The sequence below is a fragment of the Triplophysa rosa genome, linkage group LG9, assembly GCF_024868665.1.
Source record: "Triplophysa rosa linkage group LG9, Trosa_1v2, whole genome shotgun sequence".
In the NCBI taxonomy this organism is placed as follows: domain Eukaryota; kingdom Metazoa; phylum Chordata; class Actinopteri; order Cypriniformes; family Nemacheilidae; genus Triplophysa; species Triplophysa rosa.
Window position 1 is genome coordinate 15201609 of NC_079898.1, and position 27338 is coordinate 15228946.

The 27338-nt window shown below is 37.5% G+C and overlaps 5 protein-coding genes across 7 annotated transcripts; 3 read left to right on the forward strand and 2 right to left on the reverse strand.

Annotated features, from left to right (window-relative positions):
* Window positions 1-4732: 4732 nt before the first annotated feature.
* Window positions 4733-10630, reverse strand: rhoua (ras homolog family member Ua). Of its 2 annotated transcripts, none has more exons than XM_057341869.1 (3): window positions 9310-10630; window positions 8621-8679; window positions 4733-7174 (listed from the first exon to the last, which is right to left on the reverse strand). In XM_057341869.1, the coding sequence occupies exons 1-3, from the start codon at window positions 9557-9559 to the stop codon at window positions 6722-6724; spliced, it is 762 nt and encodes a 253-aa protein (XP_057197852.1). In that variant the 5' UTR covers window positions 9560-10630; the 3' UTR covers window positions 4733-6721. The 2 variants fall into 2 exon arrangements, with proteins under 2 accessions (XP_057197852.1, XP_057197853.1); XM_057341870.1 differs by having other exon boundaries at window positions 9342-9473.
* Window positions 10631-10742: 112 nt separating this feature from the next.
* pdcd2 (programmed cell death 2) lies at window positions 10743-12915 on the forward strand. The gene is made up of 6 exons (XM_057341866.1): window positions 10743-11165; window positions 11251-11490; window positions 11631-11771; window positions 11849-11949; window positions 12087-12200; window positions 12296-12915. Exons 1-6 carry the CDS (start codon window positions 10850-10852, stop codon window positions 12455-12457), a joined length of 1074 nt encoding a protein of 357 aa, XP_057197849.1. The 5' UTR covers window positions 10743-10849; the 3' UTR covers window positions 12458-12915.
* A 490-nt stretch (window positions 12916-13405) lies between these two features.
* Window positions 13406-15732, reverse strand: tbp (TATA box binding protein). Of its 2 annotated transcripts, none has more exons than XM_057341867.1 (8): window positions 15628-15732; window positions 15205-15343; window positions 14637-14965; window positions 14367-14454; window positions 14138-14229; window positions 13860-14027; window positions 13682-13776; window positions 13406-13597 (listed from the first exon to the last, which is right to left on the reverse strand). In XM_057341867.1, exons 2-8 carry the CDS (start codon window positions 15256-15258, stop codon window positions 13518-13520), a joined length of 906 nt encoding a protein of 301 aa, XP_057197850.1. In that variant the 5' UTR covers window positions 15259-15343; window positions 15628-15732; the 3' UTR covers window positions 13406-13517. The 2 variants fall into 2 exon arrangements, with proteins under 2 accessions (XP_057197850.1, XP_057197851.1); XM_057341868.1 differs by having other exon boundaries at window positions 15205-15348.
* A 226-nt stretch (window positions 15733-15958) lies between these two features.
* zgc:153169 (uncharacterized protein LOC767799 homolog) lies at window positions 15959-18890 on the forward strand. The gene is given in 10 exon segments (XM_057341621.1): window positions 15959-16120; window positions 16507-16645; window positions 16765-16921; window positions 17065-17113; window positions 17360-17398; window positions 17569-17657; window positions 17827-17842; window positions 18101-18168; window positions 18382-18486; window positions 18631-18890. Coding segments are annotated over 10 exon segments (903 nt in total). The 5' UTR covers window positions 15959-16011; the 3' UTR covers window positions 18763-18890.
* A 307-nt stretch (window positions 18891-19197) lies between these two features.
* rab1ab (RAB1A, member RAS oncogene family b) lies at window positions 19198-27324 on the forward strand. Its single transcript, XM_057341622.1, has 6 exons — window positions 19198-19378; window positions 21500-21572; window positions 22397-22492; window positions 25678-25773; window positions 25886-26017; window positions 26133-27324. The coding sequence occupies exons 1-6, from the start codon at window positions 19365-19367 to the stop codon at window positions 26328-26330; spliced, it is 609 nt and encodes a 202-aa protein (XP_057197605.1). The 5' UTR covers window positions 19198-19364; the 3' UTR covers window positions 26331-27324.
* The last annotated feature ends 14 nt before the right edge of the window (window positions 27325-27338 follow it).

Genomic DNA, 27338 nt, shown 5'->3' on the forward strand with positions numbered 1-27338 from the left:
GTGACTCATTGGCTGCGAGGACTGAAAATCAGAGCTTAATTCTGTTTGCAAGACCCAGAACACCCAACCTTCAGATACATACGTAAGCATGCACACAGCTCTCTCTCTCTCTCTCTCTCTCTCTCTCTCGCTCTCTCTCTCTCTCTCTCTCGCTCTCTCTCTCTCTCTCAGACACACTCCATTCACTCTGTTCTGTGTAGTGCTCTCTCTCTCAGCATGCCTCCATTTTCACTCTTTAGTATTCACACTAACATTCACACGCTGCCTATCAATCACATCAGCGCTAAAAGAGCCCAAAAGCAATTTTATAGAGCTCAAACTGAGCCATAGACACTTTGGCAAAGTTGTGCATTGTTGCTCCGCTGGCAGCGAACTATAGTTAAGCAGTGGATGACATCATTGAGGTTTTAATAAATGGATACTAGGTGGAAATAAAAAGAACTTTTGTAAACATTGACTTTAGGTTTTTACAATACATTAAAAACTCTTTGCCTGTTTGTCTAGTTTGAATTGGATTTAGGAAATGAAATGTTATTTGAGCACCTTCCTAGTTTGGGTTACATAACTAACTAATCCCCACCTGTGGCGGAAGAAAATTTTCTAGCAAATTGATGCCTGTCTACAACACAACCACGCTTTTGAAGCAGCTCTAAAGGTGGTATAATTCAATAGACCGATTTGTTCCACAATTTCTTTGGGCCAAAGGAAAGCATTAAAGCAGAATGGAGCTGGCATATAGTTCAACTAAAATTTATGTCATGCAAATTTATGAGATTTCCATCTTTGTTAGAAACTACATGAATATTCTAACAGGAAAATGTGTACATTAGTGTACATTAGTCAGAGTAACAGACAGAAAATTAAATTGGCACTTACAGACTTTTCAGTATGTGCAGTATTTCAGTATATAGCCCTGTGTAAAAAGTCAAACGTCTACAGCTGAATGGTCTGGACCAAATTATACATGTGGTGGTTTAGAGAACTGGCCAGTAGCCAGAACTGTTACACATGATCTGTTGCTAGTCTCTTCTGACCTCTGTTCACACGCAGTCAAACACACAAACACAAGTGCCCCCTGGTTAACAACGAAAGGACAAAGGAAAGCGCTTACATAAGACATAAGGCCAGGGTTTATTTCACATCTTTACAGTGACACGGCTGGCCCGCAGCTGTCCTCTATACCGTCCTCACACTGTTTAGAAACAAGTTTAGAAACAATGCACCATAGTAACACATGGGTTTTCATTCAGTTTGCACATGTTCTCATGGGTGTCGTCATGAAGTAACTTTCTTTGTACCTCACGCTTTCTTCTCCCTCTCTTCTTCCAGTAAGTAAGCCCCTTGACTAATTTCTGTGAAAATTTGGGTGACAGTTTGTAGTTATGCAACTTAATAAAAGGGGATTGTAACCCGGAGCCATGCTGCTCTGGAGAGCCCTTCTCGCTGACCCCTTCTGCTCTGCAGCTTAGATTTCGTGGAATTACTTTCTCACAGGATGTAATAAAAAAACTGCAAATCTATTTTAGAAGTTGCTTAGGGCAGACATCAATCGAATAAAAAAATGCAATCTAATAAATAATAATAATATGGTGATCAACATAAATCAACATTTGCTAAATAAAATCCTCAAATACATACATCTAGTGACACAAAAGTAATATAATATACATAACGATGTCTAACGAGGTGTATTAAGCTTATGTTTTTTATATTACCTTGGAATGAGCTATTTCTATCTACATACACCGCGGGTCCCCTTGCATGGAATTCGCCATGTTGTTTCTACAGTATCTCTAAATGGACAAACTGCTCTACAGAGCGTTTTGCAAATACGTTATATCCTTCGGTAAAGAAGCGAAAACGTGACGACATCTTAGTTCTGTGTCAGCCTCCGTAGTGCTTGGAAAGGGAAGGGTGAATCATTGGTTGCAATTCACAACCTCACCACTAGATGTCGCAAAATTCATACACTGGACCTTTAAGGCTACTTTATCTTGGTAAGAGAAAGCATTAAAAACACATTACAAAAAGCTCCACGTATATTCATGTCTTAATCTTTCTATCATTGTTTAATAGTTTCATCTAAAAACAGACATGGGTTATTCTAAGCATCCTGCTCTCATTTTGTTATGCCTGGCACATGATGTGCACCCAATATGATGATCTTCTTTCACCGTGATAACCTTCATTTAGTTTTATTCTGTTTTCTGAATCACTGAGGTGAATCCACTAACCTCACACTATTCATGGAAGCAAAAGCTATGCGTTGGAGTCTGAAATGATCTGTCAGAAAGGCGTTCTGTTGTTTTTCTTCTTTTGGTGTAGATGAAAATAGTTTCTCTTGGCTTCACGGGACGTGGCGATGGCTTTCTCATGCGACGAGGTGCTCTGGAGTACTTCAGTCTGTCAGGAGCCATCAAAAGGCCAGCTTTCAGAGCGCGATTAGCTCTTTGTGGGAGTCCTAACATTGGCACATAACTTCTTCAGCCCTGACCCATAATCACACAAAGCATCAGGCCGAGTGGAACAGCCACCAGATTCAGAGATTTCGGGTAGCCAGTTGATTGAATTAACCCTCACCTGCATTGTCAGCAGTGGCAGCACAATGTAGGCCAGCGCCGATTTCATTTCATTGTGTTTGGCATGAATGTGTGCATGGACCCTGATAACTACATAGAGCTACTTTGTGTGGTGATGTCACTGAGTGAAGTATTGCTGGAATTTTCCCAAGGTCTCAAGCAAACATACGAGGGGAAAATTGAGGACTGATAAACCTAACAGATCATCAGTTCATAGTTCACTTGTGTTTGTATGTGAACGATGTGCAGAGATTGTACTGAATTCAGTTTTTCCCCCTGATATTTAATTATAACCATGAGCGAGTACTGTGCTTGTCTGATAAAGACATCTGTGATCAGCAGATCAGCTCTTTCCTGTCTTTCCTTCTAAAGTCAGCAGAAGAATATGACTGACCCCTCATTTCCTGCTTGGACAGCATTCCCTGGGAAGCAAAGCCCTTTGCATCTTGTATTGCGGTGTCATAATATTCCTCTCTCTCTCTCTCTCTCTCTCTCTCTCTCTCTCTCTCTCTCTCTCTCTCGACAGATAGCATTTACTTTTTTAACAACAACAGAAAAAACATATCAATGTACATATACAATACATATTGGCTGCATAATGATATTGTGACAGCCCTAAAAGCATGGGTTTGTACACACAAGAATGGTATACCTTCAAAGTTGTTTTGGATAAAAGCGTCTGCCAAATGGATCAATGTCTTTTCAGCATTAATCAGTAGTAGATGAAAAGGTTAGGCTACACTGTAAAAAAAAGTAAAAAAAATAATTTTATGGACTTCTTCCAGAATTTTTACATATTTTTGAAATATAGTCAAAAACCATCAAATTACAGAAAAAAGACTGGAAGTTTACATTTACAAATTTACAAGAAAACAGGAAATTAATGTAATTATACGGGATTTATTCACGGTATTTATTTTTACTGTATATTTCTGCCGCCCCAGCTGATGGATAATTCCTTTTTTATGTTACTTTTTTGTACAGTGTAGGGTTTGGAAACATAGTGTGATCTTACTAAAAGTGATTCAAATTTCACTGACGCGGTTTGATTAGGTAAAATGTCTCCATCAAGACATTTGCAAGACTTTTATACCACCAGACATCAAGTTCCAGTTCTGCACACTCTCTTTCTCTCTGTGTTTCATGAAGATACAATGGAACTATAGGTTAAACAGTATATCCTGTCATGTTTGATTCATTGTGGCCTGAATGTTAAAAGCTATTTGTAGCATGAGATCTTTGGGTTGAAGGGTCTGCATGTTGATGTTTTCCTTTCTTCATCTGCCACTCAGAAACAACTGGATAGAAGTGGCCCAGATATGTCATTGTTAGCAGTTTAGGAGTCTGAAGCTCAGATAAAGCATGTCAGCTGTTTAGGACAGCAGCTCAATGAAGCTAATGAACCCAGGCACCTCTTAAATTGTGCTTGTGGAAATGTGATTAAAAGCCAGATAAAACAACACCTTGCCAGCGATGCAACCATAGCCCAAACTGAGAAAGACATCACTGAGCAACACTTTTTCAACAGCTGCTGTTCCAGTGGCCTTTAGACCATTTACATACTGCTTTAAATGTCTATAGAAACTCTATAATTTGCTTTTGATTTCCTCCATGGTGTGCTTTATATTCAGAGTGCCAGTTCATTCAATTTGTGTCATAAAAGTACTGTAGCACAAATAGACATTTGTGTGGATGTTCTCGATATGTTATAAGGTGACAGGAAACCTCAGACAGTAAACTATACACACTTAAAGGGATAGTTGACCCCAAAATAAAAATTCTGTCATCATTTATTAACCCTCATGTGGTCAAAAAAACTGTATGACTCTTCCTTCTGTGGAACATAAAAGAAGATATTTTGAGAAACGTCTCTTTGTGACCACAGAGACCTTATCCTGTTGTGACATACAGTTGAAGTTTTCTTCAAAATATCATCTTTTCTGCAGAGGAAAAGGTTTGGAATGATACTAAGATGAGTTAATGATGAAAGAATTTCTTTTTTTGGGTGAACTATCCCTTTACAAAGACATTGCGATCTTGAATTGATTCCCTGAGTCTGTACTTCACAAACTCACCAGAATATTCCAAGACAATTCATGCCACAGTCACAGAAGATGCACAGACCAACAAAAGTACACAAAAAGTATATTTATTCTGAGAAAGATAACAATCTACAAGCAGGTCTCTGCAATTACATGTCAGATCCTGAAGAGTTCCGTCTGGAGGGACACTTCAGCAATGAGTTCACTCACAAAGTAAATATACAGCAATGCAATAAAACTCACGTGCAAAACAAAGCAGTGAATAAACACAAAGCATGTGTTTAAAGTCAACGTCTGGCTACTTGTCAAAAACCTAGAAATTGATCTTGCAGCCGTGAAAGTACACAGCGTTATGGCGCTCATGCTTTGGTCAGTCCGAACGTACAAGGCCGTTGTTTAAATTCTGAGATTCCCATTATATGAAACACCACAAATACAATTCTAAATAAATGATCGAATATAATGTACAATGTTTACAGTATGAAACAACATCACATTCACACATAGCTGTTTTCTTTTTAGCAAAAAGCTTAAATCAGTACGATTGTTTACTTTGGACTACAACTCTTGCTATGCAAACCTTTCAACACTTGCTGTTTGCATCACCGTACACTTGCTGAGAGCCACCAACTTCCTTTCATTAACACTTTCATCGCCTCGCTCGATTCTGACGTGGTGAACGAATGTGCAATCATCTTGAATTCGTTCTCACTTTATTCTGCGCTTTATGTTTGACACTGGCGACGTCCTTTAAAATCAAGTCCAGCTTACTCAGTTACACATTAACTTTTCTTTACCGTGTTATTCACTTTACCGTGTCATGTATGTGTACACTGGTTCACATACAGTATCGCATAGCAGCAGGTGACTTTTACAGTTCATCTGATGTTTAATGATAAGACAATGCTTATCAGAGCATTACATGGCTGGGATCACATTCTTTAGGTAACAAATACACTGAGATGATAGAATGACAAAAGTTAAAGTGTGCCCTAAATTGTGGTGTAATGGTTAGAGAGTCGGACTTGTGACCAGAAGGTTGCTGGTTTGATCCTCAGGGCTGGCGGGTAGCGACTGATTTGTCCTTGAGCAAGGCACCAACCCCTACTTTTACAACCCCCGGGCGCTGCAGTGATAGCTGCCCACTGCTCCGGGTGTACGTGTGTTCACGACTTGCTGTGCGTGTGTTCACTACTCTCTGGATGGGTTAAAAGCAGAGGTCACATTTCGGGTATGGGTCACCATATCTGACTAATAGGTCACGTTCACTTTTTCAACAGATCCTTCATGACAGCGCTCCAATCAAAACATTGTGTTACTGATGAAGCCCCAGGTTCAATGACCAGATATACAGTCCAGCTGGCTTATATACACTCACAAAGGCCTTGACCTCACAGCATGTTTGGGTCTGGACATCTCCAAAAGTAAACAATAGAGTCTGTTGAGATGTGCCAGAGTCCTGGTGTCTCTGAAATGGACCATCATTCACTCTCACATCACAACAAGGCAAACGTCATTGATGATGTGCCCAAACATCTAGTTGTATTCTGGATCGCACTTAATGTTCTGACAAATACATTACGGAACACTTGACTATCTCAGATTAAAGGTCTTGATCATTTCTCCATCACGTTTGTAACTGAGATTTATGTTAAAGCACCGACAAAGTATGATGAGATTAACCAACAGGTTAATGTTTACTGTAGGCTAACTTGCCTAAATGGAGGAAGAAAATTCTGTGGTGACTGTCAGTCGAACTAGACGTTTCATATCGGGACGGCTCATTACTCCACTTTGAAACCCTCCTCAACAGGAGATAAGGTAAAGAAAGCCAGATGACTCTTGCCCCAACTGTTCGTTTGACTTTCAAATGAACAGCGGAGCTCATTTCTCCATCGTAACTGACAACCTAAAGTATGCTTGCAATGTTTCCTTCCATTTCATGAAAAAAGATGTCTCATCTTCTCCGCACCGCGGCCATCTCTGCTCCAGTTAATCCACTAACAATGTAGCGTGAAGCAGACAGCTTCGTTTCGATTTCGTTCCAAAAATGCCACTTCCGGTTAAACCGCATCCACACACAAAATCCCATTCTCCTCTCTATGCCAGACAGCAGTATTTCTTCCACCAGGATTTGGAGAGCTTCCTCATTTTGTCAGGTGTACGCTTCTTCATCTTTTTCTGCTGCTGGCTGTCAGAGTACTGGATGCTGGCCACTATGGCCGCATCAAACACCTCCTTTAGGTTTTTCTGGGTGAGCGCTGAGCACTCCATGTAAGACACGACCTGCACTTCCTCGGCGCACGAGAGGGCTTCTTGCGGGTCCACAGGGCGCTCTTTGTACTTGGCGAGCTGGATGAGCACTTTGACGTCTTGCCGGAGGTCGGCTTGGGTGCCGACCAGAAGGACGGGGGCCTTCGGGCAGTGCCGACGGATCTCGGGCACCCACTTCTCCCTCACATTCTGGAAAGAGGAGGGACTTACAACGCTGAAGCAAAGCAGGAAGACGTCAGCGTTGGTGTAGCAGAGCGGCCGTAGCTTATCAAACTCATCCTGCCCGGAGAAAAGAAAGAGCCAACTGTGATAAACATCAAAGCTGTGCAAGTAAGAGGAAAAAAACTTGTTTTGGATTATAAAAAAATAAAAGTTAATGTGTGACTAACCTGAAGTGTTCAGTTCTGCTCTTTTAGGGTTATTTATGTAATTTCTGGTTTTACATAAAGGAGAGACATAAGAATCTTCGTTTAACCATTTTTTTGTAAAATTGTGTGATGTGCAGATCTGAAATGTTTCTATGATTTTTAAAAGACTGATCAGATCCAAACACCATCAGGAGGCTTGTCTGAATGTCTCGTCTCAATCTGGCCTGGCGACTTCGAAGTCATGTTTATGATTACATATCTCTGTATTATCAGGACCTGCTGTGATGTCACTGGCATAAGAGATAAAGTCTACAACACAAATGTAAAATCTGTTGTATATTACCGCTGCATTCCATCTGCTTTACTCTTCCTTATGAGTCTCTAACTCAGTTCCTATTGAGCCCCTTTGTTCTTATATTAGTTAATCGAACACATCCTAACCCATGAGAAACAATTCTGCCCTACAGTACATTTTATACTACAGCATGCTTATATACGAATATGTTTTTGTGTGGTTTATTTGATTGAAAAAGTCAGCTGTTTTATATTCTTCCCAGACAGTTGATGGAAATATATCATCTGACAGGAATTTCAAGATCAGCATCTTTAATGTAGATTTGTTATTCTCTTCAATACTCTGTATTTGTGCAATGAAATAAACTTACACCGACATAAGTCTCCAGTCAATGCACTCTCTTTCTTTTCCTCTTCTCTGCTTCCAATAGCGTAAACAGGACAGATCCAAATCTCCCTTGGCTTGCTTGCCTTCACTGTCTCTCCTTAGCTTGCTAAAGTCATCAAAAACTCACTGATCTCACGTTTCCAGTGACTAGCCCCAGCTGTACCTCGACAGAAAGTAGGTCTCCCTTTCCTTGGGACGGAGCCCAATTCATCACAATTAGGCTGCTTCCCATTCGCTATTCCCTAGAGCTAGTTTAACCCTTCCACAAAAGCAAAGACATATGAGTTGCATTGACTGACCTATAGTCTTATAATGTGCTCCCTAGGATGAGGCATATACGTTCTTATGATGTCTGGACAGCAACTTTCAGATGAACTTTACCAGAAACCCTAATCATGAGTGAGCAAAACAACACTGAATCACTTTTACTCTTGTCCCCCACCCTTATCTTATGCAGATATCCAGCCATATGACTACTCAGAACTCCTTTTGTTATATCCTATGCTCTTCAGCTTTAAACAAGTGTTTAAAGTTAAAAGAGGAGGGACACAACAACCAGCATGCGTTTGTGTAAACAATATGTAACCCCTATACAATGACAGCGGGAGAGAATCTGTTTTGAATGTGTTTTTGTGAGGGGTTTGCGTGAGTCTGGTGGTGTTAAGAGGGACTGACCTGTCCAGCTGTGTCACAGAGTTGAAGTTTTACAGGCTTGCCATCCACAGCTACAACCGCTGCAAAAGAGAACAGAATCAATTTGACATTTTACCCCTCATGAGTCAGAATGAATTATTAGGACACACACTGTGAGACACTGGAATGAAATGGGCTTTGCTGGTTGAACTTGCTGGCCTAAAAGTTACAACAAAAACAGGCAGTGAATTATGGTGTGGGCACATGATGAGTTAAATTAGGTCAGTGAAACTACAATCAATCCTCTATTGGTATCTTTGCTTATCATGATTATAAATTAACATAATATTTTTAAAAAGTATATATTTTATGTATTTTATCATTTTCCAGATTACATATAACTTCTCTTTATCTTTATTTTTCAGATGTCTCTACTGTCTGTGCTAAAATGTATTTTCTGTGATGCTGCTTTGCAATATTTCAAAACTGCAAAAAGCGCATGGAAATAAATTATATTATAAAATATAGAATAATGATAAAATACGTAATACAATTTAATACAATGCAATATAATGTAAAATATAAAAATATATCAAATATATAATTACTTTTGAGCAACGTTTCCTGGATGGGCGTCACTATTTGTAATGTTTTAGATAAGGTTTTAATTATTTTATAATTAGTTTGTTTATTTAATAATTTTACATTATAAATTTTAGAGCTATATTTACCTGCAAAATTATCAAAAGCTGTTGGCACGTACTCGGTGGGATATCCATTGGTGGTATAGCTCACAATGAGACTAGTTTTACCCACTGCACCATCACCAACCAGCACGCACTTCACCCTGCGCTCAGCTGCCGACCCGAAGCGACTCTTCACCGCGGATGATAAATCTCTGCTCCGCAATCTTCTCGGGGGTACCGGCGGTACAACCGTCCCTGGAACAGTCTTATATTCTCCACCTCCCTGCGGAGGCATCACTGGAAACACTAACTTTTTCAGGAGTTTTACCTCCAGTCACAGCGACCCATCTGACTTCTCATTTCTGAATGAGAGAGTGGAGTACCAGTCTCCTGTTTCACTGCGGTTTCCATTCAGAGAGAGAGAGAGAAGGAGAAACAGTCCTTTAAAAGCTACATTTCAAATATGGAAATATTACTTCTGCATATATAAACAAAGTAACGTTAACCCTGAAACAAAAATAAACACGAAGTTCACACGTTCACTGACGTTATGCTCTCATGAGGCGAGCCCTTCTCCGCCCTCTCTAAACTAATCCGAGCGCTTTACTCCCAAACACTACGAGTGTTCAAAAGTCGAGTGAGCTTCCTAACTAGACAGCATTATGGATATCATAGGCATGCGCACTGCGCAAAAACTTTGAACACAACAGCCGCGTGCTCCAGTTTTGAGCAGCAGGGGAGTAGCATATTGGTCATAGGCGACTTTCGTCTACAAGTACGATACTCAGATATTGCTGTCTATGTAGGGAGCACACTCAGTTTGAGACAGTTGTTAATGACATCATCCGCTATGAGTTCATCCATCCATGAACTGAAGTTCAGCAGACCTGTTGTCATAGATTACAGATAAACTCAACTAGCCCGAAAACGTCTCGTCTTTTTAACTTTTTAACAACCCAATATCCATCAATGACAACTTACTTAAAATAGAAAAGCGCTTATAAATTTGTGTTCTTTGAGAATTTTACAGGTGGTAATTACAGATTTGTATTAGCAGAAGTATAATCGTTTATATAGAAACAAATCACAAGTTTAAACAGAAAGTGTAATTATACAAATTATAGACAGCATTTATTTGCACATAGAATGAATTGAATGACATTGAATGAATAAAACGCATGTGGTGGGGGTATTTTCATTATCATTACATAGCCTAACCGTCGTTTGGTACAACTTTTAAAGGCTTTTGGTTTTTAATTCTTGACCGAGTTTCATACGGTTCACACAGAAATACAATTGTACCTCAGTGACGCCATCTATTGGACAAACGTAAACTCGACCGTCAAAATGTCAAATTCTCTCAAGAACATGAAAAAGACCCTAATTCAAACGTAGAACGAAAATTATCCAATAAAATATATTTTCTACGATGCAAAAGGAGTTTTTTTATATAAAAAAGCGGCTATAAAATATTGAGCTCTCTGTATTTTTGTGCGGAACGTTCGTCGTATTTTGCTGTTTTACCCGGAACACTAGACTCAGATGCGCAGCCAGCTAAAATTTTAGCTTTGTAGACACTGGACAGATGGCTACAAATGTGAATAAAGAGTCGGAATCAAACAGTGATGTTACTTTAGGTTTCTTAGAGGAGGCGGAATCGTGGCTGCTTCTTAGTAACCAGTTTCCAAGTAAAGTCGGAGGGACACCTGCGTGGTTGAGCCAGGTGGACTTGCCAACTCTTCCTGCGTTACTGTGTGAAAAATGCAAACTCCCAACAGTGTTTCTTCTGCAGGTGTATGCACCGATTTCGGGGTATGATCGATGTTTTCACAGGACACTGTTTGTGTTCTGCTGCAAGACTCCAGCCTGCTATACTCGAAATGACAGCAGGTGTTTTAAAGGTAGGCTCGTGTTAGAAGCAGAGACTACTAACTTACATTACCTTACGAGTATGCTGTGCTGTTCTTATTCTGTCACTGTGCCCAGTGTTTAGATGTCAGCTGCCAAGGATAAATAAGTTTTACCCGTTTGATCCTCCATCCGACGAGATGCCGGAGCACGTATTGGAAGATCATCAGGTTCTGGGCTCCGGGCTTAAATTGTGCAGACTGTGTGGTTGTCTTGGACAGAAAGCGTGCTCTCGATGTCACTCAGTTACATACTGCTGCAAAGAGCACCAGACAATAGACTGGAAAAACCGCCATAAGAAAGAATGTGCAAATGAGGGTGAGTGTAGATGAGCCAAAGATGAGCATCATATGGTATGCATTTCTTCAGTATTTGTAAAGTCAAATATCGTGTTTTTTATAAATAGTTATTTTATTGTGATAAACACAAATAGGCTTTTATACATTTTTGATGTGCAGTTTCTCCTAGCTCAAAGGAGCTCAATTCATTTCTGTTTCCGGAGTGGGAGCTGGTTACTGAGCCAGAGGAGCTTCCAGCCAAAGATGAGGAAGCCCACAAATCCCAAAACTTAGACCAAGAACACACTGCCTTAAATAATGGTATACATTTAAAAACAATTGTTAGAAAGATTAACATTTGGAGAACTTGGTCATTGAGTGTTTATTTACCTTCTCAGATTTGGAAAATAGTGAGCTAGAGAGCATGGCCCTTCATGAAACACAAGACTCTAAAGTGTTTCTGAGGTTCAAGGAACGCATTGCTAATGAACCAGAACAGGTGAGTTGTTCAGACGTTATTCAGGACTTGTGGTATTATCAGGTACGGCCTGAGAGAATAAATGCTTTCCATAGCTTGTCTGTTGTGTGGTTAAACGATTTTGTGATGTTCACCTCATCAAATGTTGTATTTTAAAGGTTTTGCGGTATTGTAAGGGAGACATGCCTCTTTGGGTGTCAGCGGAGCATGTGTTGAATGAAGAGGACATTCCAAAATGTTCATGTGGTGCAAAACGTATCTTTGAATTTCAGGTAATGTGAATTATACGTTAAATAAGTTACTTTAAAGCATATAAAAGTAAATCTTTTGATTACACTGTTTACATGATACTTGTGTTCCACTTCAGATTATGCCACAGTTACTTAATCACCTCAAAGTGGATAGGACAGATGCCTGCATAGACTGGGGGACAGTGGTCATCTACACATGTGTTGAGAGCTGTGACCAAGGCACCAAATATTCTGCTGAGTTTATTTGGAAACAAGATTTTTCAGATCTGGCAGCATAGAATTATTTCATAATGCAATTATGTACTCTTAATTCATATTTAAAAAAAAAGCATATTTGTAATGTCAGCTAATGTATTAAATACATGATAAAAAAACATTGTCAGACATTTGTTATATACTATAACTGAAAATTGAAAGAGGCACGGCACGTGTACACAGAAAAAAAAACTGTTTGTTTGACTACATTCAATTGACTCTTACATGAAAGAAAAACGATCATCACTGTCTTATTGCTGTTCTTCGTACAATTGTAAGACAAGATTTATAACAAGTCATATTATTCATATTTTTAATGTGCTGCTACTTTGATCTCAACCACAATGTAATATTTGCATTTCTAATTTCAGTACTACACAAAAACATCCTTAATACAATGTTACAACACAATGAATATACTGAAACCAGTTAAGAAATATTTATTTGCATCCAATGTAATGCAATAAATTGGATACAGCAAGATTAAGTTATCAGTGCTTTACTTGGGGCTGGGAAAAATACATGCAGTATATTATACAATGAAATGAGAATTGTTACATATTCTACTGAAAACTTTAACAAAATGTTAAATGCTTGTGACAAATCCAACAACTGAAGGACTTGTTCCAACTGAAATAACTGGTTTGTTAATCTTTTAAGAGTACTCCAAATGCACGCCTCCAAATAAAAAATATCCTGCACTGGTCAATAAGGGCATTACTTGCCCAGACTAATTCCTCTCACTAGCGAATTCAACACTGACGGTCAGAAATACAAATACATAAAACCTGCTCGTACAGGGAATGTGTAAAAAGTATGAATAAATGAACATTTTAACATCATAAAACAAAATCCAAACTATTAAAATGTTCAGACATGGATAAAACAGTATTTTGAAAAACAAGTAGCAGGTGGAAAACATTTAAAAGGTAAAATAAAAGCATTTACCCTCACACCTGTTCACCTTCTGAGCGGGTCCTTCATATTTACAGAATTACAAAATGAAACTGCGTAGGCCAACCCAGACATTCTTGTGAGCGCAGTAATTCACCAGTGAAAACAGAATGGCACACTGCACTGGGATTACGTCGTCTTCCTGAATCCTTTTAAAATGGGGTATATATTCTCAAATGCTTCATAGATTTCCCCTCTAACCTTTGCACCTGGACAAAGGTATTTGCAGATGCTTTCATTAACATATTGTATTACAAGGTACCTTTTGTGCAATTTTAACAAACACAACTCACCTGTGAGTACGACTTTGCCTGAAACGAATATTAAAAGGACAATTCTGGGTTTGATCATTCTGTAGATTAATCCTGGAAATAACTCCGGTTCATAGCTGAGGAAAACAACATCAAATATCACGTTACAGTTTATCTATGTCACAAATAGAATAATGTTAACAAGTGATTTATGACAAACCTGCTAAACTGCTGGTGTGTAAGCACCAGACCTTCTAATCGGATAGGAAACTTGACGTCGCAGCTACCGACCATGTTCTGAATTTTGAAGTCTAAGAATTTGGCAGGGAAACCCAACTTCTGCACCACTCTAGCATATTTTCGGGCTGCCAATCGGGACTGCTCCTCACTGCAAAAATGAGTATGCATGAGAAATTCAAACTCACACAGTGCTGTTTGTTCTGAAAGCTTGTGTAAAAGCAAGAAAAATGCTAGTAAATCTGCAGGTGGCGTTCTTACCTTTTAGCTCCTGTGCACACCATCTTTCCAGAGCTAAAGATGAGAGCTGTTGTTCTGGGTTCTCGTATTCTCATGATGACGGCAGCAAAACGCTGAAAACATCATTCATGCATTTGCATTAAAAAATTAAGGTTTTTCACAAACTACATGGCTGCTGCACAAAATAGTTTTATTAAGAGAACTGTGAGAACGTCAAAGTTTTGCAAACAAACCAAACACTTAGCCTCACCTTTGGATTATATTCAGCATTTCTGGCTCGAAGTGCTATCGTCTTCAAATCAAGTTTGCAACCCAGGTTTACAGTGGACACGATATTCCTATAAACAATGAGTGCAATGCAGCATTTTAGGATATTTGCAAATAAAAACAAAAAAAAGTACAATAAAAGTAAACCTAAATTATATAAGGAAACCATGTTATTTGCATCTGTAAATTCTACTTTCAACTTGGCATTTTTGACAGTATCACGACAAGTGAGCCATGCAGAAATCAAACTCACTGTAATTGGGGTACGATGCCAGAACTTTCTGAGGCTGGTGTGGCAGGAGTAATAGGGGTCATGGGCGTGAGAGGGGTGTTGTAGAGAGGGGTGTTGCCTGGAAGTGCCGTTGTAGTTGAGACATTCTGTGAGTGGTATAGCTGGGGTGTCTGGCCTGAACCCCCCACCATCCCACCCTGCTGTTGTGAGGCTGCCTGTTGTTGCTGCTGCTGTCTTTGCTGCTCCTCCAGGAGCGACAAGCTGTTGGTGTTCTGCACTGGTTGTGGTGTGAGGCCTGTGCCATAGGGCATCATAGGACTAAAAATGGGCAGGCCAGGCGTCATGGCTCCCTTTAAATTGAGACCAGAAAAAATGACTGTCAAATTTATGCAAATATGATTTGATACAAATGTGCTGCATTTTGTCATTTAAGCAATTAGAAACAAATGTATAGTATAATGCAATGCAAGTCGCTTTGGATAAAAGCGTCTGCCAAACGCATAAATAAATGTAAACGTAAGCAAACACAATTATTAGTTTAAAAAGCACACTAAATGTTTTTTGTTTTACTCAACACTACATTACTCACCTGTGGAGATGCCAGCCCTTGAGGGAAAGGGGGTAGACTGTTGTTCTGCTCCATATTGGCAGGTTATGAAGCAAAACAACTTGGTTGTAATTTCAGCACAAGACTACAACTGCGTGTCAGACAGAAATGTTGAGAATACCTGGACTGGGAAAAACGAGACAGATTAGACAGAAAAATAGCATTACATATCAATTCCAATCTATATATCAAGCCTAGTCTTAACAACGCATGTTGTTAACACATTGTCGTAAATCACAATATAATTAAACACGAGTGTGATCACTAAGATCGTGTGTTAGCGTGGCTAGTTTGCTAATGGATATGTGCAGCTAATCTGTCTGTGGTAAAACGATCATACTTCAAGAGGTCATGTTTCATAAGTAACAGTTCCCTTTTCTAAATAACAAAAACGGCCTCACAAACCGCTAACTTCCAGGATTCACGAGCCTGAGCGAATTATTTCAGGTTCAAGAGAAACGCAAGGAGCGCGCAAAACATGAGACTTCACAACAACTTCCTCCCTCTTTATCATGCGCTTCCGGTGCATTATGGGTTCACACATTTACTGACACGTGATTTTTTACTCAGATGAAAGTCATCTATATCGAATTGATTGTTGTCGCGTATACTTCTCGATATTGTTGGTGAATCACAAAAAAACAAATTACTTTTTTTTACAATAAACAGTAAATACGGGCGAAAAAAAGAACACTTTTATTTTGAAATTTGGGTTTGCGTAGAAAGGTAATCAAGTTCTTGAAATGAAATAAATATCACGTGTATTTTATTATAATTTGTTTTTGACAAATGGCAGCTGTGGGGACATGGTCTTTCTCTCGCCCTGCTGTAGAGAGAACGATGTCTATGCTTCTGGCTGGACAAAATGCAACAGATGTTGTGGAAACAGCAATGTCAGGTATATATGTATGTATACAGTATTACGTGAATATCTGGCTGTGTCACCTTATTAACAGCCTAAATTCATGTATTTGCTAAAACGAGGGTTTAACGGGATGTTAGACCTTTAACACTTGTTAGATGTGTGTAATAAATAAAAAAATTGCCTTTCTAACAAATTTAAGTCAATTAGAATGTAATTAGGTTAAATAAGTTCTTTGGAGGAATTATGATTTCTAATATGTATTTATAGTTTTTTATATTTAAACAGTTGAATTGTGTGACATTTATGGGATATGTTGTAAGTATGCCTTATGTAGCGAGTAAATGGGTTTCCTGATTTTATTATCATGTTTCTTTTGACCCCTACAAGACATGATTAAGAGTAAGATGTATGTTTTTCAGAGGTTTAAGATGATGTAGACACAGGACGACACATTGTTGGCAGAGGAGGATATCCAAATTTCAAGGGAGTGGTTGAATGTGATGCTGCAATTATGGAAGGGCTACCGGGAAGATTTGGGGCAGTGGCTGCATTGCGAGGGTACACAAAACAAACAAACAAATATAAAAAAGGTGTATCTTTTTTCTTTGTTGAACAGTATCGCTGCCTAAAACCAATTGCAATAGTCTTTTCATTGATGGCCATCTTTTCATTGTTAGTATAGCACAGCCATGTCGTGTAGCTCGCAAAGTGATGGACAGGAGTCCTCACAGCTTGCTTGTTGGAGAGGGAGCAGAATCCTTTGCTCAGGAACTGGGCTTTATACCTGAGCCCAATGAAAAAATGCTCTCTGAACATACAGATACTGCCTATCAGGTACAGTATGTCTTGTAACACTTTTGAAAGCTGTTGCATATTCAACATTTTTCCAAACACAAGAAAGAACATAATATACAATCTATATTGACTAATACTTTTAAAAACATTGTTCTGTGTTTATTTTATATATATTCCAAAAGGAATTTCTTGAAAAGAATAAAAGTGTTGTCAGTGGACATGATACGTTAGGTAAGAGACCACATGTAATGTGAAAGCTTTCTCTTTGCAGAAAACTTAAATGGCCCATTTTTGAAAGGCTGATTACTTTTTCAGGTTCTTGTGTAAATTATATGGTCTTGGCCATGTAAAGCTTAATGTAATAAAACATTGCTAAGAGATTTCTGCTGAATGTTGTTCTATTGTCTGTTGTAAAAATCAATTTTTCTGTTGTTGTCAAATGTTGGTTTTATAACATGATTTGTGATATTCTTTTAGGCCTTATAGCTCTTGATCTAAGTGGTAACATAACAGTGGGTAAGGACTTTTTCTGAATGGCTTTTTGTTATTTCCTCTGAAATCATTTCATTTTCATTGAAATAAACTTTAATATATTAAATACTTTAATATAATAGATATGTACATATTGTATAATTCTACTGTTATAAAGTATTGCTATGACAAACATTTGTGTACATAATCAATAGGAGTTTCCACATCAGGAGCACCCTTCAAATCACCAGGGCGTGTGGGAGATTCTCCGCTTCCAGGCTGTGGTCTATATGCTGACCATACAGTAAGTACTGGACTATTCTGTTCTGCTTTAGGGCTAAGTTGAGCATTTTGTATGCTTTAAGTTTGCACCATTCAACTAATAATTATTTTGCTATTACAGTACTTTATGTATCAGATATTTGCATTTGTAGGGACAAGTTTCTTTACAACTTTATTCTCTTTATTTTTAGGTAGGTGCAGCTGCAGGTGAGTCATTTTGTTGCTTCTGACTCTTCTGAACATCCCTTTCTAGCTCTGTGATTTTACATTTTTACAAGTTCTTTGGGATGAGGAAAAAATAAACAAATATATATTTAAAATATAAAACGCAATACAAACTTTAATTACTCAGTCACCCTTACTGCTGTTCAGACCAAGATAGTGTCTTTGATCAATTAATTTGATTGTATTACTTAACAGATTTTTCAGCTTTTTAGTCCTTTACAATTGAAATGTTTTTTTCAGCCACTGGTGATGGAGACAAAATCATGTGCTACTGCCCAAGCTTTCATGTTGTGCAACTGATGAGACAAGTATCTATCAACCCCCTTGGATTAATACTTTATATAAATAATTTGAAAATGTATATTTTTATGTTTGTATGTTGTTTATTATATGTCCAAGCCTCACATGATAGTTGTCTTTGACAGAAGGAAAGTGAAGAAAGTCAATGAAATTAAATCATTAGCTGTCAGCAAATTAGATTTGTCTCACAATTCTGTCATCTGTTCTTGTCTGCTGCCAAGGGGTCATCTCCCAATGAAGCCTGTCAAGCTGTCCTTGCTGACATACAGAGGAGAATCAGTGGAGATACATGCTTTGAAATTGGGCTAATTGCTTTGAATATAAAGGTAAAGTAAATTAGTTTATCGTTATCACGATCACAATACAATGTTGTTACATGTATATTCATTTGTAAATGTTGTTAATAGCTTAGCCACCCCATACTTGCAGAAACCCCATAACAGTTTAACTCAAGTATGGTCCTGTTACAGGGAGAGGTTGGAGCTGCGTCCTCAGTGGAATTTCCATACACATTCTGGAAGCAAGGGATGGGTTCAGTGGAGAAGCTAGTCCTAAACCAGGCTTCCTCTGAAAAATCTAAAAAAAAATGTTTTACTCATTAAGCATGTGGATGTTGTAAATCATCAATCACTTTTTTGTTAAATAGACTCAAAACAAGTTCACCTTTCAATGTTTTTGTAGATTTGGATTTTTAATCATTCTACATAATAAAGCTAGCTGTCAGTTTGAATCAATCTCTTTTCTGACACGTATTGATCCGTGACTCATACTCGTGTTAGCCAATGCCACGTTTCACAAATGACGTCATTTTTACCCCTCTTGATAGGGGGCAGGATTGCGGCAATCCTCAGCGTGAGCGATTCGAGTCACTATGAACTCATCGTGCTTTTTTAAAATTTTGTTTTGGGAATTGTAGTCCATTACTTAAACTCCTCCATTGGCGTATTCCAGGAGACCTCTGAATTGAACTACAACTTTCGCTAAGGTCGTGATGACGATTACTTACGCAATCTGTTTAAGGAGTTCCTACTTCCTGGTTGAAGAGTCAGCCATTTTGGGTTTCAACCGACTAGCTTTTGCGGCAGTAGCTAGCTAGCTAGTTACTTTTTAATCGGAGGAAAGGTTATTGTTTCTAGTTCATCTTCACGCTGTGGAGTTGGAGATTTGTTAGAAAAGCAGCTGTTGTCACAGTGTCGAGTCCACGATGAATCCCGAATAGTAAGTACTTTTTGCAGGGCTTGTTTGTAGTTATTTTGCATGAAATTTACCTGTAGCTACTTTTGACAGGCATAGGCATAAATGACTAACGTTAGCTGTGTGTATAATCTTACTAACAGCCGATATCGCTGTACGCATTATATTCCACTTAGTAAAAACAATAACACCACAAAGTTTTTAAAACCAGTACTTTCTCATAACATCTCGCAACTCTAAAAGAAAGTCACAACTAACTTTTGTCATTAAACTGCTGTTATTATGTTGCCGAGCTCAACCGGTTTAGCCAACCTGGTTGAATATTATTCACGTTATATTTATTAAAATTAGAGCTCTTTAACAAGTTATTGTGGTTTATGTGTCACGGCAACTAGAGCACACGTTAGCTGTCAAGCTTTAACGAAAAAATCATTTTAGTTAACGTTAGCTGATGTAGCTAACATCTCCAGGTAGCTTTGGCTTGCATTTTCGAAGTCTTGTTTCAAAGTAGAAAAATGAGATTAGCCGGATACGTGACGTTAACATGGTTAGTAACGTTAATCTGTTGGCGATCTGAAATGTACTTAAAAAGGGAGTTATTGTATAACGGTGGTGTAGGTTGCTGGTTTAAAAGAAAGGATGTTAGTGTCAGGAAGGTGGACCTTTAAATTACTGACGTGTAATAGTCGATTATATTCATTTATTTGCTAAAACATAAGAAAAACAAAATACGCGCAGTGTATTCTTATCTATTACTGTATATCTCATCATCTGAACTATGCATACAGGATTAACGGCTTGTGCACCTGTTTTTCATCGCAGGTGCATGATTACTGTTTACCGTCACACCAAAGTGAAAAAATAATAGTCAACGTCAGTGGATTTTTCATATAAAAAAGTTTTATCAGGGTTAAATGCACATTAACCACATTTCCCTATCACTATCCTGTTTTGTGCTATCGCCATTCCTCCATTTTCCGTATTAAATGCTACTTTGTTCTTGATCTTAAGTTTTGTCATTCATGCCAATGTTTTGTCCTTGATTTGTAATTGGTGCTGAATTGTGAGGTTTCCACACTCAAATATCTGAGCAGATGTCACACGTAGGCTGTCTCAAGCCTCTGCTAAAGTGCCCATCCCTTCCTCTATTGTGATGCAGTCATGTGTAGGTCACATGCTAAATGACATGCTACATGGTGTATTACAACTATCACTAGTTTGAGGGTTGAGCAACTCCGTTACTTGATGGTTGTCATATCAGCGATTGCATTTATTTTACATTGGCACAAAAGGGCCGAGGCATGCCCCTTTAATATATATATATATATATATATATACACAGACATTTTGCGAATTCACGAGATGACATTAATTATGAGTGATATTGAGATTCATCCTAAATGTCCAGCCAAATGCAGAATTTTTGTTACCCGTGACATTTTTAAAGCCGACTTTACTAAATGTATTTTATTTTATACAGAACTGTGAGGACAGTTTGACTTGTACGCTCTTAGATTCATTTACCCTATTCCATTGGAGAGATGCTTAAAAAGTCTTGGCAACGCATAAACAGAGGGCCTTCACATGCAGCTGTTTTGTAAAGGATCCCTACACAGGAGCGTTGTTTGTTAACCTCAGTCAGCCTAACAAGGAGAGCATGACTTGAATTCAGTTGAGATGATATGGGTAGGATGGTAAGAAAGCCACCTGATTCTGCTGAATCCATGAGCTGGTGATGACCATCCTGATGTTCTGATGAAAATTCCCTTCCTTTGTACTTTTCGTAAGAGCATGTTGCATAGGGCCAAAAGGTTTGGCACAACGGGCAAAACATGCCTCTCTGGAATGCTTAATCAGCTTACTCAAGTTTCCCTACTTCAGAGGTCCTCAGGCACATTGTGCATTTCTGTGTATAAACAGCCATTTCATGCATATTCTGCATGCAGTGGTGGACTGATTCAAGTCAGACAGTGGTGTTAGAGTGCTAGGATGCAAGTGTGACCTAGTTCACGAATGTTGCAGGGGGATTTGATGAGCTCATCCCTAAGATGCATTCAAGAAAATTAACATTTACATGTAGTATGTAAACATGGTGGAAACACGTAAAAATGAACCAGATCTGACAGTCTAATGTCTATTTTACAGTGATTATTTATTCAAGCTGCTCTTGATTGGTGACTCTGGTGTTGGAAAGTCTTGCCTACTCCTCAGATTCGCAGTAAGTAAACATTTGCCTTTCTTTTCATATGAGAATTAGCTGCACACACACACACACACACACATAGAATTTGATGTCACAGGAGATCTTAGTACTTTAACATAATATACATCGAAGTATAGCATATCACAATACAAAAACGTTAAGATATGTATCACAAAGCTATGGCAATATATTTTTTAAATGTGTATGTAATGTTATATTTTTATGTTAAAATTCAGTGTTATTTTTCTGTGACAGATCTATACAGTTTTTATTATTTTACATAAAGATGTTTGAATCAGACCTTGAATGTTGTAAATTATTTAGCAACATAACAAATGTTTCTAATAATTGTTCATGTTTTGGTGGAAAATCAGTCATTAGAGTGTCAGTTTCTTATTTTATTTGCCCAAATATCGTTATACGATTGTAAACCAAGTATCGTGTATCATATCGAATTGTGAGCTGAGCGTATCGTTACACCCCTATACAGTGCATACATGAAAACAAGTCATAGAAAAAATAAATACATAGTTTTAAGCAATATATAATGTATATGTAATATATTTGTAAGTGGGATCGTTATTTACTGTACATTCTATGTATTAAAAAAAGTGTAGATTATTGCACTGTAGAATATTGCATTATATTTGATAGCTTGCCTTTGTGTATTAGTAGTGCTGGTCAGAGATGGCAGCAGGTGTTCTGACCACAATGAATCTGCTTAGTATTTTGTGTATACACAGTGAATTGACAGACAAAAGCAGACAAAGTGTAGGGTAAGATATGTTTGACATTGAGTACTGAAACATCTAATTCGCCTACTGATTGTTTTTTTCCAGGATGACACATACACAGAAAGCTACATTAGCACTATTGGTGTGGACTTTAAAATAAGAACTATAGAATTAGATGGAAAGACCATCAAACTTCAAATCGTAAGTGTTTGTCTCCTATGCTGTTTATTTGTGAAAACGTTTGTTGTAAATATTAGTTATTTGAATTAAATGTGAAAATGTAGTTAGAAAGTGTTATATGAGCCATTCTACAGTATTTGTGGAAAGTCAGAGTTGGAAACATCTTGAAAAAAAGTGTTTTTTTTCCCCAGAATTTTTTTATGTGCAAATTTTATAATATCAAAACATGTGCAGGTAATTTTCATATTGTCATTTCAGAAAGTTTTAGAATGTTCTTCCTCTCCCCAAATTTTGTCACTACCGAAACAAAATAATATATAATTTAATACTAATTATTATATTGACCTATTAAGATTTTGTTTAAATCTACGTACACATATATGTATTGCTATTTAAAAAAAAATACACAAGTAAATCAATAACAGTTTCAATTTTACCAATATTTCAAATGTAATTTATAAGATTTGTTGTATTTTGAATGCAATCTTTCTTTGTAACAGAATCATACTGATTTTAAAGTTAAGGATTCATTAGTTTATATATACATTGAACCAAACACTATGAAAACATCTTAGTTGATAATTTTATGTACTTTTATTTTTGACAAAACATCCCATGTTTCGGTCGTGACAGACACATTTTCAGTAGTGATGGTAATGTTTTGGTAGTCACCACAATATTTAATATGCACAGCTGAATCAGACTATCAACATTTTATGTTAATACAAATAACTAACTATGTAGCACATACGCAGCCAGCATATATAGCAGACACATCTGACAGTAAAAATCTAATAGAAAACCTACAGCTCACGTACTATAATGGCTACTAAAACAAAAAAATACTAATGATTTGCAGAACTGTATTGACTTTTGTTTATTTACCCAAATAAAGGATTAAGTGTGCCTTTCTGTCACTATAGAAACAATTTTTGTCACTACCGAAACGATGATATCCAGTGATACGTTTCGATTGTGACTGTTTCGGTAGTGACTAGGGGTGTAACGATACTTCGTATTACGATATTTCGCGATGCAAAAATGTTACAATGCGCATCGTAGAGAGATGGGGAAATTTTACGATATGTTTAATTCTATTTGTTCAGCGGTCAAGACGCTACCTACTCTGCGCCAGCACGTCACTCATGCATATCTCACATATGCGGTAGAGAGAGAAGCACAAGACACAATCTGTGTCTCCAAGTGGTTTACAAAGCGTCAAACACAGCAAACTTGAAGCGTGACTGCAGGCGAGTCACCCCGAAACTCATTACAGAGGCAGCACAGTTTTTAAATGCCAATGTTAATTTATCCGCTAACGTGAGCCGCTGCATAACGTGATATGCAACATAAAGTAAGCCAAAATAAACCAGCGCTGTTCCGATCAGAGAAGCGATGAAGTGAGTCGTACTGTACATTAAAAGATCGAATGACATGCTAAAAAACAAGTATGTGATTTGCATAATTGAAGAAATGTAATACAGTTTATGTAATATGTCTTTTTGAAAGATTTTTCTCATTCATTACTGTCTCACGCAGAGACAGCGGAGCTTCAAAGAGACATGAGCCAATAGCGCTTGAGTGTGAGCTCTTGTCAGAGCGTTTCATTGGTTGAATGTACTAAATGAACACGCCCTTCACTGAACGAACGAGTCAATTGAGTTAAAATGAGACTGAATGAACTGCTACATGTCGTTCGTGGTCTAATATTCTCTGTTACAACAATGCATATCCAGTAGTTACTCAACTTTTCTGAAAAATAAAGGTAATGACCTGGTTTCATTTAATTCCAAGGTAAAGTAAATTATGTCGAAACAGTTCAATCTTTGTATGGAACATTTAATTACACCAATTAAATGAGTTAATCCAGATAGATTTTAGTAGACTAATATAATGTAGATTTCGTCGACTAAAAATAGACTAAATTGCATTTTAGTCAAAAGACTATGACTAAAACTAAATCAAAATTTGCTGTCAAAATTGACACTGATCTTAATTCTAATTTCAGTTAAGCCTTAAAATGTTAAAATTCTTTATTAAGTTGTATGTGCAACAAAATAAATTACTGAAATAATTAATATATTTTGAAAATAAATGTTATTTGAATTTCAGTTTCATTTTTGAATTTTGTTCAAAATATCGATATGTGTTTCGTATCGTGAACCCAGCATCGACATATGTACCGAATCGTGAGCTGAGTGTATCATTACACCCCTAGTAGTGACCATTTTTGAATACTTTTGAGCCTAGCTCAAAGATGCTAATCAGCACATGGTTAGCAAGCACAGTTCTGAACAGATGTACACACATAAAAACTACATTTTATGGAATAACGCATTAAAAAGTTTGCTTAATTGCAGAAAAAAGATGTTTGGTAGTGACGTTCCTTAAGGTTACACACATTTTTTTTTACTTCTGAACACATTTACTTCAAAGTAATAAGACTGATCTTCTCACCATGTAGCTATTAGAGAGGGACACAGAAATTATTCTTGATCAAAAATGTAGGGGTGTGGCTAAAATCCATCTCAGCCAATGGACTAAAACTACACTGTTTCTGTAGTGACACGAAAATGCGGGACACATTTTTTTACATAGTTTAATCATTTAAATATCAAATAAATGTTTTTTTGAACTTCACTTTTTTTAAAACATCAAAAAGATATTTTTAAAAACAACAATGGAAAAAATTCAAAAAATATTTTAATGTCATTTACATAAATTGAAATTTAGGGGTTTGGTTTCGGGACAGCCATCTCCCAATTGAAAGTTGATCAGATTATGATTTTATATATATTAAACTTACTGATATTTTAAATATTATTGTGGGTTTCTATAGAGAATAGAAGGATCTTAAAAAACAATTTAGATTTGAATACTTGAATGCTTTTTAATTGTGTTTTTTTGATGTGGGACTGCAGTTTGCACGAATTCTGTAGAATGGCGGCGGCCCATATACTGAAACTGCAATAACAATTTAATTCCAAGGATTAGAGAGGGTGGAAAAAGTCACATAAACGATTAAAATTATGAGTTGAAGTAGGTGTGATATAACCCCTTTGTTTGATAAAATAACCTTTTTATCAAATGCACTTATCCCTTAGTGCTTTGTTGTTTTCATTGTTTCTGCTGCTTCAGTTGTAATTGTTGTAGGTCCATCTTTGGGTTAAATTCTGGTGTCATTAATTATTTTATATTTTTTCTAGTGGGATACAGCAGGGCAGGAGAGGTTTCGCACAATCACATCCAGCTACTACAGAGGCGCACATGGCATTATAGTAGTCTATGATGTTACAGATCAGGTGAGGTCATTCACCTTTTTAAGTTTCATAGGTATACCTTTAAAAAACCTATGGAAATATAAGATAAACCGTTTCTTAATCTGCTCTGTAAATGTTTTCCCTCTCACTTCAGGAGTCCTTCAATAATGTTAAACAGTGGCTACAGGAGATTGATCGCTATGCCAGTGAAAATGTTAACAAATTATTGGTTGGCAACAAGTGTGATTTAACAACAAAAAAAGTGGTGGACTACACGACAGCAAAGGTAATATTCTAACTACTGGCAGGTTAGATTTTGCAACAGAGCCTGTAAAACAGATGCAATTGTTCACTTTCCCAGTCTTCTAACTACAATAATGTCTTGGTTGATATTTCTTTAGGAATTTGCTGATTCCCTTGGAATTCCTTTCTTGGAAACTAGCGCTAAGAATGCCACCAATGTAGAGCAAGCCTTCATGACTATGGCTGCTGAAATCAAGAAGAGAATGGGCCCCGGAGCAACCGCTGGAGGTGCTGAGAAGTCCAACGTGAAGATCCAGAGCACTCCAGTGAAACCTGCATCTGGAGGCTGCTGCTGAGGCCCCCTGCCCCCCCCCAAACCCCTCATCTCGGTCCCTGGATCATGGAGCAAGCCCAACAATTTGAGAAAGAGAAATTAATAGAGCATTTGTTATGGAGCAAAGAGTGAATGTGGAGAATAGAACGAATTAAAGAGTGTGAAACAGGCAACAATTTAACTTACCCAAGTTGTACTGTATGTAGCCGCACTACCAATAAACATTGAAAAATCTGCCACCCCCTTCCCTATTCAAAAACGAAAACTGATAAGAGGTCAGAGATTTGGTAACGGTCAGCCCCCTTCACCCCTGCCTCCTGTCAGGGGCTGCTTTTAACCAATCCTACCCCAAGTATGGATGGATTTCATTTTCAGTCACTGATTTTAAATCCTCTGTGTGCAGGTTTCTAAGAATAATGTGTGTATTTATCTCACTGCATTCCTACTGCAGGGCTGGTCTGTGGTCAAAATTCAATGTTTTCTTTTCTTTATTTCTTGATTATTTTACTGTTTATATTTGCATGTGTAGGTTTTTGTCCCCATGGATAATGTTTTGCCCAACTGAATGAGAGTGGTTCACAGTCCAACATCAGTTTAGTAAAATATATGTGCATACACAATATGTATATATATATATAGGTAAGATCTGAAATGACAGCTCTTTAGAGTTAAATACACGATTTGTTGTTTTTCCTTCTTTTGCATTTAATTTGTTGCTGCAGACACTTGTAGTTTTGCTGCGCAGTTGTAACAGTTAACAAACATAAATAAATATTGTACGACCATACTGTGCAAAATCGGTATGTCTGCAATTCTTGGTGGGACATGTTAAACCCTTTTGTTTTATTTATTCAACATTTATAAGTAAATATTGTTCCATTTAACTACAATCTCTCAATATTGGCCATTACCTGCGGAATACATTGAAACCAACAATTTCACAATCTCATGTGACTCAAACACTATGTTCTCTTTTTCATAATAAAGTCAAATGAATAAATTTTTGAATTAACTTATTTTTAATGAACTT